At 42.2% G+C, this 19285-nt stretch overlaps 1 protein-coding gene across 1 annotated transcript in view; it reads right to left on the bottom strand.

Moving 5' to 3' along the window:
* LOC124624337 overlaps nt 1-19285 on the bottom strand; it is a 558871-nt gene that overhangs the window by 97940 nt on the left and 441646 nt on the right. Inside the window, exon 4 of the mRNA XM_047149100.1 lies at nt 14507-14680. Within this exon, the coding sequence (XP_047005056.1) occupies nt 14507-14680 (174 nt within the window). The remainder of the gene's footprint in view (nt 1-14506; nt 14681-19285) is intronic.

Raw genomic sequence — 19285 nt, 5'->3', positions numbered from 1 at the left:
CTGGGAATTGTGTGCAGATCTATGAATAATAAAAATTCACAAGTTTTCATGTTCACTGATACTGCAAATAAGCTTGTGACCCACTTCCAAAGGCCACATCGGTTGTATAAGGAACTCCAGCGTCTGAGAAACGTTTGGAGGTGGAATCTTTATTACACCTCCTAGGTAGGACTCACAAGCTCCAAGGCACAAGCTATTTATATAACGATCTTTTACGTTGTATCTGTTCGCTTGTTGACGTGGGAAGCAACACGACTTAAGAGAAAATCGTCTTCCCATTCTGCCAAAACTTAAAAAAAGCCAGTAATTGGGGTTTCTTTTTTATCCAGAAATGCAGGGTTCTTAACTCTTGTTCGATATGATTTTGTGTTGTTGTGTGGGAGGGAAGATTTACGCCTCTAGAGTGCTGTGATTGGCTCAAGACGGCGTGAAGGCAGTGTCGTTCGTGCACTTTGCGGGAAAACGGACTTTTTTTTTTTTTTCTGAAGAGGTGCGAGGCACTTGGATGCTGGACCTTGGTCTGGTAGAGGAATTCTGACCGCAGATATAGCATGTGTGGTTGCTGCTCGGGACCTGTCCTGCGACTGACTTCACTTGCAAGTAGTTAGACTGGAGAGCCTGTGGTATGAAATGAAATGTCGTGTGGCTAGGGCCTCCCGTCGGGTAGACCGTTCGCCTGGTGAAGGTCTTTCGATTTGACGCCACTTCGGCGACCTGCGCGTCGATGGGGATGAGATGATTATGATTAGGACAACACAACACCCAGTCCCTGAGCGGAGAAAATCTCCGACCCAGCGGGGAATCGAACCCGGGCCCTTAGGATTGACAGTCTGTCACGCTGACCACTCGGCTACCGGGGCGGACTAGCCTGTGGTGAAGTTCTTACTGTACCAACAGTGTGACTTCAAACGTCTCGGACTACTAGTTTGTCATTTTCATTTTTGGTTTACTAGTCTTGATGTTTGGTATCCTTGTGCGCTCAGTTGTGTAAGTGAGCCAAATTGGTCCTTGGTACGACTAGCGAACGGGTGTGTCACACACTGAAATCTACTGTGATTTCAGGGCTCTAGTAGAGAGTAAGTAGCGATCCGTCTGCCTGATCACTAGACCGTGAGATTTTTGCATTTCTTTCGTGGCTGCGATCGCTTCACAGGTGCCGCCTCACGTCTCAACTCCGCCGCACCCATTTCGCCAGCTGTAAGTTACATCGGCGCACGAAGCCAACAGGGTAACGTACTGCCAGTCTGACATTGTCAGGGCGTACAGATATCAATCGCCACTTGCTCTCAGTTGCATCCATGTAGCGATACCACAGTAGATTTAATCAACCAAAGTCTGCTCAATTCAGATTGCGGTATCCTCATTTTTAGGGCCAGAGTACTTGACTCACGTCTGCCACCCAGGATCCTTGCCCATTGTGCTCTTAAACCAACTGTTAGTTGTTTACGGTATTCAATCAATAACTTGTTTAGCATAATTTATGTTTGTCTATGTTTGGAAAAATAAATGTTGTTAGTAAACTAAGTTTTCCATTCATTCTCAATCACTGTTTACAACAGCCCCACAGGGTAAACTTACATTGTGGCATGAAAAGCGAGCGACAAAAACGAACAGATGAAAGTATAGCCTTTTTTGATTATTTATCGTGTAATAGAAGTTTAACGGATTCTTTTTAACATTCATGTGAATGACATCACACTTTTCGATATTTACGGTCAATTGCCAATTTTCGCACGACACAGATATCTTTTCTAAGTTGTTTTGTAGTTTGTTTTGACCTTCTAACGAATTTACTAGACGATAAACGACAGCATAATCTGCAAACAACGTAAGTCGGCTGCTCAGATAGTCTCCTAAATCGTTTATGTAGGTAAGGAACAGCAGAGGCCCTATGACGCTACCTTGGGGAACTCTAGAAATCACTTCTGTTTTACTCGATGACTTTCCGTCAATTACTACGAACTGTGATCTCTCTGACAGGAAATGACGAATCCAGTAGTATACCTGAGACGATATTCAGTAAGTACGCAATTTCACAACAAGCCGCATGTGTGGTACAGTGTTCAAATGGTTCAAATGGCTGTGAGCACTATGGGACTTAACATCTATGGTCATCAGTCCCCGTGGTACAGTGTCAAAAGCATTCGGAAAATCTATAAATACGGAATAAATTTGAAACCCCTTGTCAATAGGACTCAACACTTCGTGTGAGTAAAGACCTACTAGTGTTTAACGAGAACGATGTTTTCTAAATCCGTGTTCAGTGTATGTCAATACACCGTTCTTTTCTCTTCTCGATACGACAGTCCTGTTTTCATTAACACAATATATTCTCCAAAATGGATAATTCGTCAGGCGAACGGTTGTATGTTATAGTTCCAAGTATGGAGCTATTGCATCAGCATACTCTGAATGAAACCTAATTGGTACAGAGTCTGGAACGGATGACTTCCTCACTTTAAGAGCTTAAGGGAACCCGGAACCCAAAAATGATGAAATTTTGGGTTTTCAGTTTATTGTGAAATAAAGTACTACAGATCTTCCACTTTAAAATGACATATTAATCTTACCTGTAGCTCAACTCCAAGTAATGAGAATATTATTTTCAATAATGTGCTGTAGAGGGCATGTCGCGACATTGAATTTCCATGGATACATGTTCATTGAAAACATTGTTTTTCAAAACTTCTGGTCTTTCCAAAGACTTTATATTATGTTGGCAACACGATTTGATAGGCAGTTGTTTTGTCTGCGTATTGTTGTCTTTGGATACTGTTGTTTGCATTGAGCATTTGGTGGTTATTGCACGATTTGTGTTCTATTTCTGTTGCGTAACTGGAACTTATCAAATATGCCTCGATTTAGTAACAGAGTTTACAAGAGAAAGAAGCCTCCTCCGAGTTACACTAGTGGAACTGAGACAATTTCTCCGACCTTGGGAAATGATTCTGAAAATAGTGAGGTTATTCATGAAGTGAAATCTACTCCTGTCTCTAGCACAAGCAAGAAGTTGCATGGATCAACTGAAAAATACTGCAGTTTATTGGAGAAGTGTAGTCAGGATAATGTGAACGAAATAATTAACATTTCATTGCTCTCAAAGGTGATTGAGAGTTCAGTACTGTGTAAGGAATGTTGCAAATTGAGTATGTCAGTAAATATCAAGCGACACATACGACTTGCAGCAGAAATCTGTCTCCATTGTACTAGTTGTCATTACAGTGTTTCAGTTTGGAACTCAGAATATGTCGAAATAGGCCAAGGTGAAACTGGTTGTGAGAAAAGCAAGTACTGTTGTTGTTGTTGTTGTGGTCCTCAGTCCTGAGACTGATTTGACGCCGCTCTCCATGCTACTCAATCCTGTGCAAGCTTCTTCGTCTCCCAGTACTTACTGCAACCTACATCCTTCTGAATCTGCTTAGTGTATTCATCTCTTGGTCTACCTCTACGATTTTTACCTTCCACGCTCCCCTCAAATGCTAAATTTGTTATCCCTTCATGCCTCAGAATATGTCCTACCAGCCGGTCCCTTCCTCTTGTCAACTTGTGACACGAACTCCTCTTCTCCCCAATTCTGTTCAATACCTCCTCATTAGTTATGTGATCTACCCATCTAATCTTCAGCATTATTCTGTAGCACCACATTTCGAAAGCTTCTATTCTCTTCTTGTCCAAACTATTTATCGTCCATGTTTCACTTCCATACATGGCTACACTCCATACAAATACTTTCAGAAACGACTTCCTGACACTTAAATCTATACTAGATGTTAACAAATTTCTCTTCTTCAGAAACGCTTTTCTTATCATTGCTAGTCTACATTTTATATCCTCTCTACTTCGACCATGATAAGTTATTTTGCTCCGCAAATAGCAAAACTCCTTTACTACTTTAAGTGTCTCATTTCCTAATCTGATTCCCTCAGCATCACCCGACTTAATTGGACTACATTCCATTATCCTCGTTTTGATTTGGTGGTGTTCATCTTATATCCTCCTTTCAAGAACTGTCCATTCCGTTCAACTGCTCTTCCAACTCCTTTGCTTTCTCTGACAGAATTACAATGTCATCGGCGAACCTCAAAGTTTTTATTTCTTCTCCATGGACTTTAATACCTACTCCGTAATTTCCTTTTGTTTCCTTTACTGCTTGCTCAATATACAGATTGAATAACATCGGGGAGAGGCTACAACCCTGTCTCACACCCTTCCCAACCACTGCTTCCATTTCATGCCCCTCGACTCTTATAACTGACATCTGGTTTCTGCACAAATTGTAAATAGCCTTTCGCTCCCTGTATTTTACCCTTGCCAGCTTCAGAATTTGAAAGAGAGTATTTCAGTCAATATTGTCAAAATCTTTCTTTAAGTCTACAAATGCTAGAAATGTAGGTTTGCCTTTCCTTAATCTTTCTTCTAATGTAAGTCGTAGGGTCAGTATTGCCTCACGTGTTCCCACATTTCTACGGAATCCAAACTGATCTTCCCCGAGGTTGGTTTCTACCAGTTTTTCCATTCGTCTGTAAAGAATTCGCGTTAGTATTTTGCAGCTGTGACTTATTAAAGTGATAGTTCGGTAATTTTCACATCTGTCAACACCTGCTATCTTTGGGATTGGAATTATTATATTCTTCTTGAAATCTGAGGGTATTTCGCCTGTCTCACACATCTTACTCACCAGATGGTAGAGTTTTGTAAGGACTGGCTCTCCCAAGGCCGTCAGTAGCTCTAATGGAATGTTGTCTACTCCCGGGGCCTTGTTTCGACTCAGGTCTTTCAGTGCTCTGTCAAACTCTTCACGCAACTTCGTATCTCCCATTTCATCTTCATCTACATCCTCTTCCATTACCATAATATTGTCCTCAAGTACATTGCCCTTGTATAGACCCTCTATATACTCCTTTCATCTTTCTGTTTTCCCTTCTTCGCTTAGAACTGGGTTTCCATCTGAGCTCTTGATATTCATACAAGTGGTTCTCTTTTCTCCAAAGGTCTCTTTAATTTTCCTGTAGGCAGTATCTATCTTATCCTTAGTGAGATAAGCCTCCACATCCTTACATCTGTCCTGTAGCCATCCCTGCTTAGCCTTTTTGCACTTCCTGTCGATCTCATTTTTAGGTGTTTTTATTCCTTTTTGCCCGCTTCCCTTACAGCATTTTTATATTTCCTCCTTTCATCAATTAAATTCAATATTTCTTCTGTTACCCACGGATTTCTCCTAGCCCTCGTCTTTTTACCTACTTGATCCTCTGCTGCCTTCACTACTTCATCCCTCAGAGCTACCCATTCTTCTTCTACTGTAGTTCTTTTCCCCATTCCTGTCAAATGTTCCCTTATGCTCTCCCTGAAACTCTGTACAACCTCTGGTTTAAATGGTTCAAATGGCTCTGAGCACTATGGGACTTAACATCTGTGGTCATCAGTCCCCTAGAACTTAAAACTACTTAAACCTAACGAACCTAAGGACATCACACACATCCATGCCCGAGGCAGGATTCGAACCTGCGACCGTAGCAGTCGCGCGGTTCCGGACTGAGCGCCTAGAACCGCTAGACCACCGCGTCCGGCTACAACCTCTGGTTTGGTCAGTTTATCCAGGTCCCACCTTTCTGCAGTTTCTTCAGTTTTAATCTACAGTTCATAACCAATAGATTGTGGTCAGAGTCCACGTCTGCCCCTGGAAACGTCTTTCAATTTAAGGGGTTCCGGAAAGGCTTAAAATCATGAAAAGTTCAATTTTTACTTTTTTGCGTTTTCTGAATCTGCAGACTATTACCTTTTAATAGATATATAATTTATTCAATTCCAAAGACTACAACTATTTTTAAATTTTTTTTGAAATGTGTTCTACATGGGCGTGACCCACTGTGGCGCTGTTAAACTGCTGTCAAATGGTGTTATTATTAACGTCCGTGTTCATCAGGTACATTTTAGTGATGTGAGACAAAGTATGTGTTGTGGCTAACCTGTGATGGTTCAATATATATCGCTGGTGTGATTGTCGATTGTTTCGTGTTTATTTACTCTGTCGTTATCTCGAAAATATTCGTAATTAATTCTGTTTCTTGAGTCTCTGTTTTGTTGAAGTATAATAATGAGCAAAAGTAAAGTTATTAGAAATCCTCTGAAGGCTTTTAAGAAAGGGGGAAATGTTGGAAAGCCGAAGGTATGTGTTATTACTGTAAACAATAAAGACGATAACCAAGTGAGTGAACCTAACCTCTCAAGTACACCTGCCCATAGCAGTCAAAGTGGGAAAGAAAATACTTCACAGAAGAAGCTTGGTTCAATGAGTGAAAACTATGAATGTTTTATGGGCGAATCGGATGTGAATGAAATATTTGATATGTCGGTTCTCAAAGGAATTTTTTCAAACTGTGTAAGATGTATTCATTGTAGTGAAGTTGGTCTGGAACTCTCCATAATAAAGCACGTAGGACTTGCTAGTGAAATACAACTGAAATGTGATAAGTGTTCATACATGACCACCTTTTGGAATAGTGTTGCAGTAACTGCAACTGAAGAAAATGGTAGCAAAATCTACGGACACAACAACGAGCGATGCTTGCTTTAGACAAGGAACGCCTTCGGGCTGCAGACAGGGCTGTAAAGAGTCTAGAAATACAAGCAAGAGTAAACAGGAGGAGGAACAAGAGGAAACTGGAGGAGGAGTTTGCAGAGGATGAAGATAATCCATCCTACGGACCTGGAATGCACTAAAAAGTTAATCCAATCTTTGTCGCTCGATTCCCAAAACTTTTATTTTCTCATACTAATTACATGTTTTCTAAGGATCTTCCAAACATATTTGTTTCAAACTTTCAGTAAATGTTACACAGTACCTTCTGCATAATTTAACACAGCCTTTTTCCAAAAAACTGTATATTTTTGAATATATAAATAAAAAAATTGCAAAAATATATTGTGAATTTTCATTACAATTGAAAAAAATCATCTTTAATAACTGAACTAAAATTTTGTAAAATGCCTGTGTTAATTTGTAGCCCATATTCCAATAAATAATCTGTAAAAAGTTCAACTTCCTACCTCAAATACTTTGTGAGGAAAGATGTAATTTATAAGCGTTATTTTAACATTGCAAGTATAGGGCGTTCCGGAGCCCCTTAAAACCTGGTTCCTAAATCTCGGTCTTACCATTATATAATCTATCTGATATCTTCTAGTATCTCCAGGCTTCTTCCATGTATACAACCTTCTTTCATGATTCTTGAACCAAGTGTTAGGCATGTTTAAGTTGTGCTCTGTGCAAAATTCTACCAGACGGCTCCCTCTTTCATTTATTACCCCCTATCCATATTTACGTACTATGTTTCCTTCTCTCCCTTTTCCTACTCTCGAATTCCAGTCACCCATGACTATTAAATTTTCGTCTCCCTTCACTACCTGAATAATTTCTTTTATCTCATCATACATTTCATCATCTGCAGAGGTAGTTGGCATATAAACTTGTACTACTGTAGTAGGCATGGGCTTCGTGTCTATCTTGGCCACAATAATGCGTTCACTATGCTGTTTGTTGTACCTTACCAGCACTCCTATTTTTTTATTCATTATTTAACCTACTCCTGCATTACCCCTATTTAATTTTTTATTTATAACCCTGTATTCACCTGACCAAAAGTCTTGTTCCTCCTGCCACCGATCTTCACTTATTCCCAATATATCTAACTTTAACCTGTCCATTTCCCTTTTTAAATTTTCTGACCTACCTGACCGATTAAGGGATCTGACATTCCCGGCTCCGATCCGTAGAACGCAGTTTTCTTTCTCCTGATAACAACGTCCTCTTGAGTAGTCCCCGCCCGGAATCCGAATGGGGGACTACTTTACCCCCGGAATATTTCACCCAAGAGGACGCCATCATCATTTAACCATACAATAAAGCTGCATGCCCTCGGGAAAAATTACGGCTGTAGTTTCCCCTTGCTTTCAGCCGTTCGCAGCACCAGCGCAGCAAGGCTGTTTGGTTAGTGTTACAAGACCAGATCAGTCAATCATCCAGACTGTTGCTCCTGCAACTACTGAAAAGGCTGCTGCCCCTCTTCAGGAACTACACGTTTGTCTGGCCTCTTAACAGATACCCCTCCGTTGTGGCTGCACCTGTGGTACGGCCATCTGTATCACTGAGGCACGCAAGTCTCCCCAATAACGGCAAGGTCCATGGTTCAGGGGTGGGGGGGGGGGGGGGAGCAAGTACTATGGTGTAAATATTAGATGTGTTTATGCTCAAAGGCCAATCGGTAAGGGATACTCTGCTGGTCAAATGTTTTGTGGTGTAATGAATCTACCACCACCACCAACGAAATTCTCAAAATATTACTCGGTTGTTGGATCCTGTGTTGGAGATATTGCTCAAGAATCCATAAAAGAAGCAGTGGAGAAAGCTGTGGCGGTGAATGAAGAAATTCCGTATGTTCGGAATCCTCGGGACCTGGCTGTCGCACTAGATGGTATGTGGCAGAAGCGCGGGCACACCTCACATAATGGGGTAATAACGGCAACAAGTGCTGATACTACAAAAGTTATAGATATTGTAATTAAATCCAAGCACTGTAGGTGTCCTAATAGAGTGAAGGATGAGCATGCAGAAAACTGTCGAAGAAATTACAGTGGGTCTAGTGGGGCCATGGAAGTTTCCAGTGTGAAAGATATTTTCAGTCGCTCTCTTCTGTGGTACAAGGTCAGATACCTACAGTTCCTGGGTGATGGTGATTCGAAATCTTTTGCTGCTGTATCTGAGCTGAAACGTTACGGAAATGATGTTACCATTACTAAACAGGAGGCATAGGTCACGTTCAGAAACGTATGGGAACAAGGCTGGGTCGACTGAAGACCGCAATGAAAGGCCAAGTACTCAGTGATGGAAAACCTTTGGGCGGAGCTAAATGATTGACAGACGAGGTAATCAACAGATTGCAGACAGACTATGGACTGGCAATAAGACAAAATACTCACAGTGTTGATGGAGTGGAAATGGCTGTAATGGCACTTTACTACCACACCTTATCGACTGACGAGGAACCACTACATGGACTGTGCCCACAGGGACCCAATTCCTGGTGCAAGTACAACAAATATCAGCGATCTTAACGTGTATACAAGCAGCATCACAGACTACCAGAAACTGTCATGAAGGCTATAAAACCAATTTTCAGAGATCTTTCTGCAACTGAACTTTTGAAAAAAATGTCTGCATGGACATACACAAAATCAAAATGAGAGTGTGAATAATGAAATTTTGACCAGAATCCCAAAAAATGTGTTTGTGGAAATCCATACTCTTCATTTTGGAGTACATGATGCGATTGCTACTAACAACAAAGGTAACATTATAAAGTGCAAGGTGCTGCAGAAGTACATAATGAGTGCAATGATGTCGATAGACAATGAGAGGAAACGGGATGCTGAAAGGAAAGAAAAGTAGTGTGAGGCAAGCCAGACAAAGAATGAAAGGTGTGAAAAGAAGGCTAGATGGGGAGATGTCTAGTGACAGTGAAAACCCTTCTTATGGTGCTGGACTCCACTAAAATGTTAGTGAAACTTTGAAACTTGTTTTCCACAAGTTCACTTTTTTGCCATATAAGGAACATTTTCTGCTAAACTATTAGAGATAAAGACTTAAAGTTTTCAAGGAAAGTAAACAGTGCCAGTATACACCCTGTATCATAGCCTTTTTGTGATACATAATTGACAATAGATTTTATTTCAAAGACACTATGCCAAAAAATGTGTCAATTATTTTCAGTAAGAAAATAATTAATATCTTCCCAAAAACACCAATAAATTAAAATCCATATGGTGCTTGGTATTAAATATATGTAATATTATACTGTAAAGGTTTCATCATTCTGGTGCATAAGAAAATGTTCCTTACATTTAACATTGGAAGTATAGGACGTTCCGGGTCACCTTAAGTTGCTTCACCACTCCAAAGAAGGCTGAGTTTAGCAGCCCTGCGTTAGCAAAACTGTCATCGACTGTATTTCCACTGCTATCGCACAGATAAATCATTGATTGTGCCTTGCCTCTAGCGTACTTTACGTACGACCAGAATCAATTTGCATTTTCTGCTGGGTTTCGTTATGGAAACTGTATATAAGCATCTCGCATTGAAGTCCGCTCTAAATTCCGAGCTTTTGAAAAAGATCACCAATCTCGCGGTCTGTTGTCCGATTAAATTTGGCATGGTTTTTTATGCAACAGACTTCTGACCTGTTCTCTACACCAAGTGGCATCAGCTCCGTCGTTTGTTAATTTATTTGGTATAAATTTCTCAGTTGCTGCCGATGCTATTTCTTTGAATTCAAGCCTAATATGGTCTACATTTTAATTTGGAAGCAATGGTGACTGTCTCTCAGAAAGGTCTCATGCGAATTTTTATCTGCTTCTTTGAATTATATTGTTTAGATTTAGTTTTGATGGATTTGGGAGTTACGGTATTCAGTCTCGCTACGACAGCCCTGTATTCATTAATCCCTGTATCCGTTTAGATGCTCGTCATTAGCTCAGGATTATTTGTTACTAAGAGGTAAGGTGTGTTTCCACAACCGTTTAATATTGGAGTGAGTTTGTAAACTAAATACCAGAAATAATTTTTAGAGAATGTGTTAAGCAAAATTTCGGATGATCTTTTATGTGTAACTCCTGATTTGAATAAGTATTTTGGCCGACGTATTGAGGGTAAATTGAACTCACCGCCAGTTACAATTGCATGAGTCGAGTACGTGTTTCAAATTAGACTCAAAATTTTTTTGATTCTTTCAGCAGTTTTACCATCTGAGTTGGAATGTCAGTAAAACGATCCAGTGATTATGTTATTCCGGTTGCCAAGTATGACCTCTTCCCATATTAACGAACAGGAACCATCTATTTCAGTTTCACTGCAGATAAACTACTTCTAATAGCAATAAACATGCCACCGCTATTTCTATTTAGCTTACTCTTTATGAACAGTGTTAGGTTCTTCGCAAAAATATCGGCTGAAATTATCTCCGGCCTTAGTCGGCTTTCTTTGTTTATAACGATATGAGTATCAGTACTTTCTGTTAACGGTTGGAGCTCTGCTACTTTCGGAAAACAACTACGACAACTGAGAATGGTTATATCGATCGTTTATAATCTGCAGTCTTCTTGTGTTCAATTTGCACACTTTCAGACTGAAGACTTTTTTGTTTTTTCCCAACACCCTCAAACGTAAATAGCTGCCCAGTCCACGCCACTCAGAACCCGCTACTTGTGTAGCCGCCTCCTGCGCAACACCACCACCCCATGGCGCATGTCGAAGATTCTGAGGCCTACACGGTCGCAGAACCGTCTGGGCGTCTAATTGAGACCCTCCACTCGGCTCTGTACCAGAGGTCAGCAATCGATCCTGTCAGTTACGCTGCAAACAATGAGCTCTGCTTTCATTTCGCAACCAAGATTGGCAGACTTCTCCACTTCTGATAGCCGATCGAAACCGGAGACCATCTCTTCCGATCCTACTCTTCATAGCAATTGCAAGGACCCATTCCACGTCTGGAATGACTCCACCTGGCATGCGCATGGAGTCCATACTGGATTTCTTGCCTTCCTTGGTAGCTATGTCCCTTAGCAACCCCATAATGTGCGTAACATAAGAGCTCCGAACTACCAATAATCCTACCCTCTGTGACTGCCCAGTCCTTGCAGTCTGAGAGATTTTCTCTGAAACACGACAGGCGACTGCAGCTGGCTGAGAGACAGATTCAGCCATTGACAGCACCTGGAACCTGCTGCACATACTGCCCAGGGAGGCCTTATGTTTGCACCCTTCCCAGGGAAGTCTTTCACAACCTGCCACTCTCCGATGCTACCTCCCACTCGACCATGAGTGTGGGGTCAACCGCAATGAAAGCAGTAACTGGGCTGACTACTGGTGCAGATTGATCGGTCGACTCGTGGGTCCTGCTGGACGTCCGTTGCATCCACATGGCCGGCCCGCAACAGTGATGCCCATCCACTGCAGCTTCAAGCTGTGTAACCGAAGCCAGCACATCCTGGAGCTTAGAACGAAGTATCACCATATAGGCTCGTATCTGCACACTGCAATCACAGCGCCTATCCATATCGAAGACGGTGAAAAACTACATTATACAGACAGACAAAGGATTATCTATACATGTTGCGGAACTATACTCAAGACACTGATGAAACAGCGAGAACTATGTCTAATAAATGAGATTAACATCGGAAATTCAAAAACTAAACTATCAAAGCAAACACGTGAGACTAAATAATTCGCCCATGGTTAGGAATATGAAAAATTTCACAAAATCAGTTAATTTCCGACAAAAACGGAAACACTAGAGCTGTGTCTACTAAATATTAAAAAAAACACGTAGAAATTAAAAAACCAAAGCACATACATGAAACTATGTAGTTCACTCCTGGTTAGGAACTCGTAAGATATCACGAAAGCGGTTTCTTCCCTGTTGTATTTTTCGGCGGGTGGCTGCTGACTGACATCGGGGCAAATGCGAGGACTGTTTCTCTGAAAGGGCACTACCGATTTTCTCCCCCATCCTTGAAACCATCTGAGGTTGTGCTCCGCTTGTAAAGATCACGATATTGACGGGACATTAAACCCTCATCTTCTATCCTTCCTTTTTACAATTTTCTCTACATCCTCTAAACACTTCTTCCAGGGCAGTCAAAAAATGGTTCAAATGGCTCTGAGCACTATGGGACTTAACTTCTGTGGTCATCAGTCCCCTAGAACTTAGAACTACTTAAACCTAACTAACCTAAGGACATCACACACATCCATGCCCGAGGCAGGATTCGAACCTGCGACCGTAGCAGTCGCGCGGTTCCGGACTTAGCGCCTTAACCGCGAGACCACCGCGGCCGGCTCCACGGCAGTCCCCTTGCTATCTTTCCCAGCACTTTCCCTTCAAGAATGGTCATCAAGAAGTCTTGTGTCTCATGACATGTCAAATAAACTACATTTTTCTCCTGTCCATTTCCTTTAATAACCATCTCTCTTCATTAACATCCATTAAGATTCAACAGGTTCTTTTTCCTTCTGTCCAGCTCGTTCTTGTCGTTTTCCACCATACTGACATTTCAGCAGCTTCAAGTCAATCTGTTTCCAATTTACGCAGCATCCAATATTCACTTTCATAAAACAGTGGACTTCATACAGTTTACTTTGGAAAGAATTTTCTGACATCTATATTCATATCTTTGGTGGTTAAAACGTTTCTCCTTTGACATAAATGCCTGTATTACCAATCCAATCCTCTTCTTCACTTCCACTAACCACCTGGTTTCCTCTGATTATGATACCTTTACAACAAATTTTTTTCGTCTCAGCAGTTCTGACGTCATCATTTTATGTATTTATTTTATTATACATCGAGTCACGGAATACAGAAGTTTATTACTCAGGTTATTAATTTCGGTCAACGACGAGCGTCTTCAGACGTAAAAATAAGCATGCTAGGGTAGCTTGACGTTCAGTGTTTCCAAACTATACAAAATACAGAATCAGAAATCACTAAGAGCAAATATGACAGGATTTGCGTACCTGCTTACAGTGATTTCTGATGCTGTATTTTGTGTAATTTGGAAATATTGTACGCAAAGCTAACTCTGAATGCTTATGTTTATGTTGTAAGATGGTTATCACTGACCGAAATTAATAACATGATTAATAAACATCTGTCCTCCACGAATGGATTTATAACAAAATAAATAATTCGTGAATCTCTTGAGCACCTTACTGAGATTGTCACGCAACTCGTGAATTTTTATACTGGTTTTTATTTCTTCCACAGTTTTTCGTACTGCCATTACAATCGTTTTCCGTTCGATAACTTTTAATTTCCATAGTTTAACATTGTGTGATAGGGTTTGTAGCATTCTATTCATTTCGTGACGGGATGCTGCAACTGTAAGGTTGTCATTACCAAATCTAATACAATGCATGCTTTCGGTAATGGCTTTCGTTCCTTCATCTCACGATTTCAATAGCTTCCTCAATGAACAAAATGGTTCAAATGGCTCTGAGCACTATGGGTCTTAACTTCTGAGGTCATCAGTCTCCTAGATCTTAGAACTACTTAAACCTAACTAACCTAAGGACATCACACACACCCAAGCCCAAGGCAGGATTCTAACCTGCCACCGTAGCGGTCGCGCGGTTCCAGCCTGTAGCACCTAAAACCGCTCGGCCACAACGGCCGGCCCTCAATGAACACATCAGGTAAATAAGGAGACAGGTGACATCCTTGTCCAACTGCTTTTGTAATTATAGTCCCTTCCTCCACTTTACTGATGTTTATTTTTGTGCGGTAATTCTGGTAATGGAGCTTAATTATTCGGGTAATGGGCTTAAGACTGAACGTTATGGAACACAAGTGACGACGTTACTTCAGCACGGGAACACCTTCGTGCCGCGAGCAGAGGAATCGGATGAGACGATTTCCATCGCGCTGTGGCGTGTATGTAGGGCGGCACGTACCTGTGAGGTACTGCCTCGGGCTGGAAGTCCACGTCCAGCCGGGCCGGCCCCGGTCTCGTGGGAAGACGCAGTCGAGGCGCAGCCCGGCGCCGGGCCGCACGGAGACGCCGCCCCACGGCTGCAGCGACGCCGCCTCTGCCAACGCGCGCACCACTATCGTCGGCGGCGACGCGTCTGCCACACACACAATGAATACAGTCAGTTTTCCGACTTCATCGCCACGTCCTGCACTCAAAACTACACTCATTATGTACGGGGGGCGGGATTCATGTTGGATGCAGGGGTATCTCCGGAATTGCACAGGAACAAATACCATGTAAGCAAGCTGCTATCATCGCATGAAGCTTTCATTCATTGTTCGGACATTATGGCAGATGGAGCATCATATTTGATCGAGAACGTACTAGACGAGTTACGAACGACCAGGGAAAGGAGTATGTTATTCAGCACCTCAGACTCGTATGTGAGATGCATCTGCTCGTGAAGTACAGACTGAAGCCATGCAAAGTAACGGTAGAAAATCGACTGACCAATTCCGTTACTAGTGCTAGATGTCATTGCTACGACTGGCTGTTGCAATTAGTTCATTATAGAGACCTGTGTCAAAATTTTCTTGCTTTATCATAAAGCTTGGCTCAATAGATACTGCCTATCGTTGAAAGTAACTCACAATCCTGTCACACACTCGTCGCCGGTCTGTAATCTTGCGTTCTCCTGCATGCACTGTGTTGGTCTAAAAGCTGTCAGGAAGGTAAGACATCGATCCTGCAAATCGCACAAGCAGCACTCTCTGACTTCCACATCTACAGAGATCCCCGATATAACTAAACAGAATTTTGGAAACGACTGGTCTGTGAAATCACCTACTCAGACATACGCGGCCATGTCTCTTTAGAAAAAAAAAAAGTAGATTCTGATCAACATCTCCATCGCGCATAGACTGCAATAGCCAGTTGCAATTGTGATGTGCAGCAACAGCACTTCAGTTGATCAGTCATGGAGTAATAGCGTACTTATGATTTAATCGGCTTCTAACCGCCGTTACCCTTATTTCTCTGAAAATAACTTTACAATTGTTACGACACTTAATATACAATACCCGAAACGTACGTAACACAACACAGGGTAACGTAACGACACTCAGATAAAAAAAATGGTTCAAATGGTTCTGAGCACTATGGTATTAATAGCGGAGGTCATCAGTACCCTAGAACTTAGAACTACTTAAACCTAATTAATCTAAGGACATCACACACGTCCATGCCCGAGGAAGGATTCGAACCTGCGACCTTAGCGGTCGCGTGATTCCAGAATGAAGTGCCTAGAACCGCTCGGCCACTCCACGCGGCAGACACACAGATCAAACAGTGCTCTGCGATGTAGCTGCCGTCGGTGCAGGAACACTTCAGCAAACCTGCGTTGTGTTGCTCTACCATTGCATTCAGTGAAACCACAAACGAGGAGCATACCGACCAATTCTTCATCAGTAGAGCTATCCACACAGAGGTGTATCACTGTCAACGTACAATTAACGCTTTCGGAAAAACGAACCTAAGACAGAATCGAGTAGCACTAAATGCAGGCTTCGAGGCCATGAGTAAAATGCGTTTGTAACAGCACATAGCTTGAGCGAATGAAAACTGGACACAGGACACGAAGCGCTTACCGTCGGCATTTCACTTTTTTTTTCAATTTAATTTTTCCACAATTTTTGGACCTGTCATCTGGAATCTCTTTACATGTCGTACATATTCACTAATCTTGGTGACACATAAAATGATATATTTGAATATAGTGATATATAATGTTAACAGTAACCATTTGTAATATTGATGTAAAAATAAAATTAAAAATTGAAAAAATATCAATTAAAATATATATAGCACAAAATAAAAGGAATTAGGTCAAGTTACAAAGTGAATAATTTCAGATACGTTATTGGTTCCCTCAGAGTAACTCGAGGTCTGGTGACTACCGACGACTAGAGAGACACACACACACACACACGGAGAGAGAGAGAGAGAGAGAGAGAGAGAGAGAGAGAGAGAGCTGTGCGTGTATTTCAGTATCTGTGTTAGTGTTATCATCAGGAAGGAGGGCGGTTAGCAGATCTTCTGCTGATTTCCTCCATCCAGCCGTCATTGAGCCACAATCTTCACGAATTGTAGATATGACAGTAGATTCCATAATCTTTTCAGTCAGTAACTTATATGGTCTCCTCCACTTCCCCAATATGTCAAACTGCAGTTGCCTTCCTAGAAACTTCTCCCACTGTATTCTTCCAGTTTCCTGTAGGAACGTTTCGTAGCATATCTTCATTTCCCCGTATTTATGGAGGCTAGCAGTGCACTCTGATTGCCATGAAGCACGTTGATAAACTTTTCTTCTTCATCTTGATATTCGCCTCAGGTTCTGTACTCAAAACTACAGTCAATATATTTGGGGGCATTCATTCATGTAAGATCCAGAGGGAAATCTCCGGAACTGGGCTCCAAGAGATTGTAGTGTGACTTTCTACGATTTTATTAGGGATATGAATGTTCTGTGGCCCTTGCAAGAGTTCGTTTAGTAGCTGTGTACCTCAGGCTGCACATTCCGGAAGTGATACCGTTGTAAATTCTGCATATAGGCGAGTTTAGCTAGTGTCCCTCTATTATCGCCATGAGCCGTGGCTGGCTCATGTTATGTCTTGGATTAAACCTTGGTTGCTATTCTGTGTTTAGTCTTCTGCAGTTATCGCAGTTATGCTTTTATCCTCTCTTTCCATGAGTGGCAGCATCGGTGTGTATCGATATTCGCACCTTCTATCTTTGTCCTGGCGCTTATAGTTTCCGGCTGGGCGGTGTGCGACCAGTTGGTCGGTTGGTGTGGAGCAGCGATGAAACCTCCACGGCGTGAAGTTTGGCCAGGACCGCTGGCGTTGTTTATGTGCGGTCGGAGTGAGTGGTGCTGTTCCCATTGCTACGAGGTCTGTGGCTCACCGATCCTGGATACAAAAGTTGAGTTTTGACTTAATCTACCACGAAGCCACGACTGTTCACATGGTGTCGTTTGGATTTCGTTCTTGGCTGGTGGGACATTCCCGCGAGCTGCCTTATGGCCGTTAACTTTCTGGTTACCTGTCCTGGCCGTTGACATAAATTCAGGCAGCGTATTTTCCTCATCGTGTTGTCACTGTCCAGAACGGTGTGTAGTTTGACAACTCAATGTTTAATGGGTTGTGGGCACCAATACTTTCTACGTTGTTACATTGAACTCCCTGTTGTGGGCTGGTCAGGTGGAGTGGAAGTTATCTTGTCAGTGGGTCCGTTTACTGTCTGTCGGTTGGGTTGTCGTCGGATCGAGAATGGCTGGGCTGACTGCCTGTCTCACCTAAGCGAGCGTTAGTGTTTTAATTCCAGGAGTACCCTCAGAAACTTCTGAGTGCCGTTGGGTGTACTGCCTTTTCTTATTTGTTGTTCTTGTTTGTATTTGTATGGCTTCTAGCTGCTTCTAATTAAGGTTGTCTTGCTCTTAAGGGGTCAGATTGTTTGGGCCTTCAGCCTAATTAAAGAACTTTTTAAGATGAGGCCTTTTGCCTTTTAAAAATTTAATTTTGGTTTGAATCTTAATTGAAAGAACTGATTTAAAATAAGCCCTTCTGCCTTTTTAGTTCCTGATTTTGATTTGAGTCTCAAGTTATTGGATTTCAGCTGACTTTAAATTAAAGTGGTCTTGCCCTTAAGGCATGAGGTTGTATGGTGTATTCAGACCGTTATTAAGTTACAAAAATTAATTTCGTGTTTCTTTTTTTAAAAAAATTCTTGGCTTTTATAATGTTAGGTCAAATAAATAAAGTTGTATGTTCGAGTGTAACTGTCAGCCGCTTATGTTGGCCCCTTTCCACAACTTAAACTACCTGTCCCGTCCTGCAGGTTTAGGAGGGCGTCTCACGCCACTTTCTCCTTCGATGACAATTACACTGTGTTCGCTGGATGTCAGATATGGAGCACCTGCAAAATATTAATCTTAGCTGCTGCCATGGGGTTTGATAAAGTGACATCTGTGTTAGTCGCTGCACCTGGTTGAATTATGAACACCTGCGCCATTGGCAGATGCGGCAGCCCAACGTCATTGTTCTCACGTTCAATGAAAACATATAGACTATCTGATCAAAAGTATCTGGGCACCTGGTTGAAAATGCTTACAAGTCCGTGGTGCCCTCCATCAGCAATGATGGAATTCAGTATGGTGTTGGCCCATCCTCAGCCTTGATGACAGCATCCACTCTCGCAGAAATACGTTCAGTCAGGTGCTGGAAAGTTTCTAGGGGAATGTCAGCCCATTCTTCATGGAGTGCTACACTAAGGAGAGGTATCGATGTCGGTCGGTGAGGCCTGGCACGAAGTCGGCGTTCCAAAACATCCCAAAGCTGTTCTGTAGGCTTCAGGTCAGGACTCTGTGCAGGCCAGTTCATTATAGGGATGTTATTGTCGTCTAACCACTCCGCCAGTGGCCATGCGTTATGAGCAGGTGCTCGATCGTGTTGACAGAATTGCTCTTAAACAGTGGGAAGCATGAAGTGCTATAAACATCAAAGTAGGCCCGTGCTCTGATAATGCCACCCAAAACAACCAGTGGTGCAAGTCCCCTTCATGAAAAACACGACCACACCATAAAGCCACCGCCTCCGAATCTTACTGGTGGCGCTACACACGCTGGCAGATGACGTTCACCGGGCTTTCGCCATACTTACACCCTACCATAGGATCGCCAGATTATGTAATGTGATTCGTGACT

Source organism: Schistocerca americana, chromosome 1 (genome assembly GCF_021461395.2).
Source record: "Schistocerca americana isolate TAMUIC-IGC-003095 chromosome 1, iqSchAmer2.1, whole genome shotgun sequence".
Classification (NCBI taxonomy): Eukaryota; Metazoa; Arthropoda; class Insecta; order Orthoptera; family Acrididae; genus Schistocerca; species Schistocerca americana.
The sequence above is the reverse complement of the archived record's forward strand: the minus strand, read 5'-3'. Positions and strand labels throughout refer to the sequence as shown.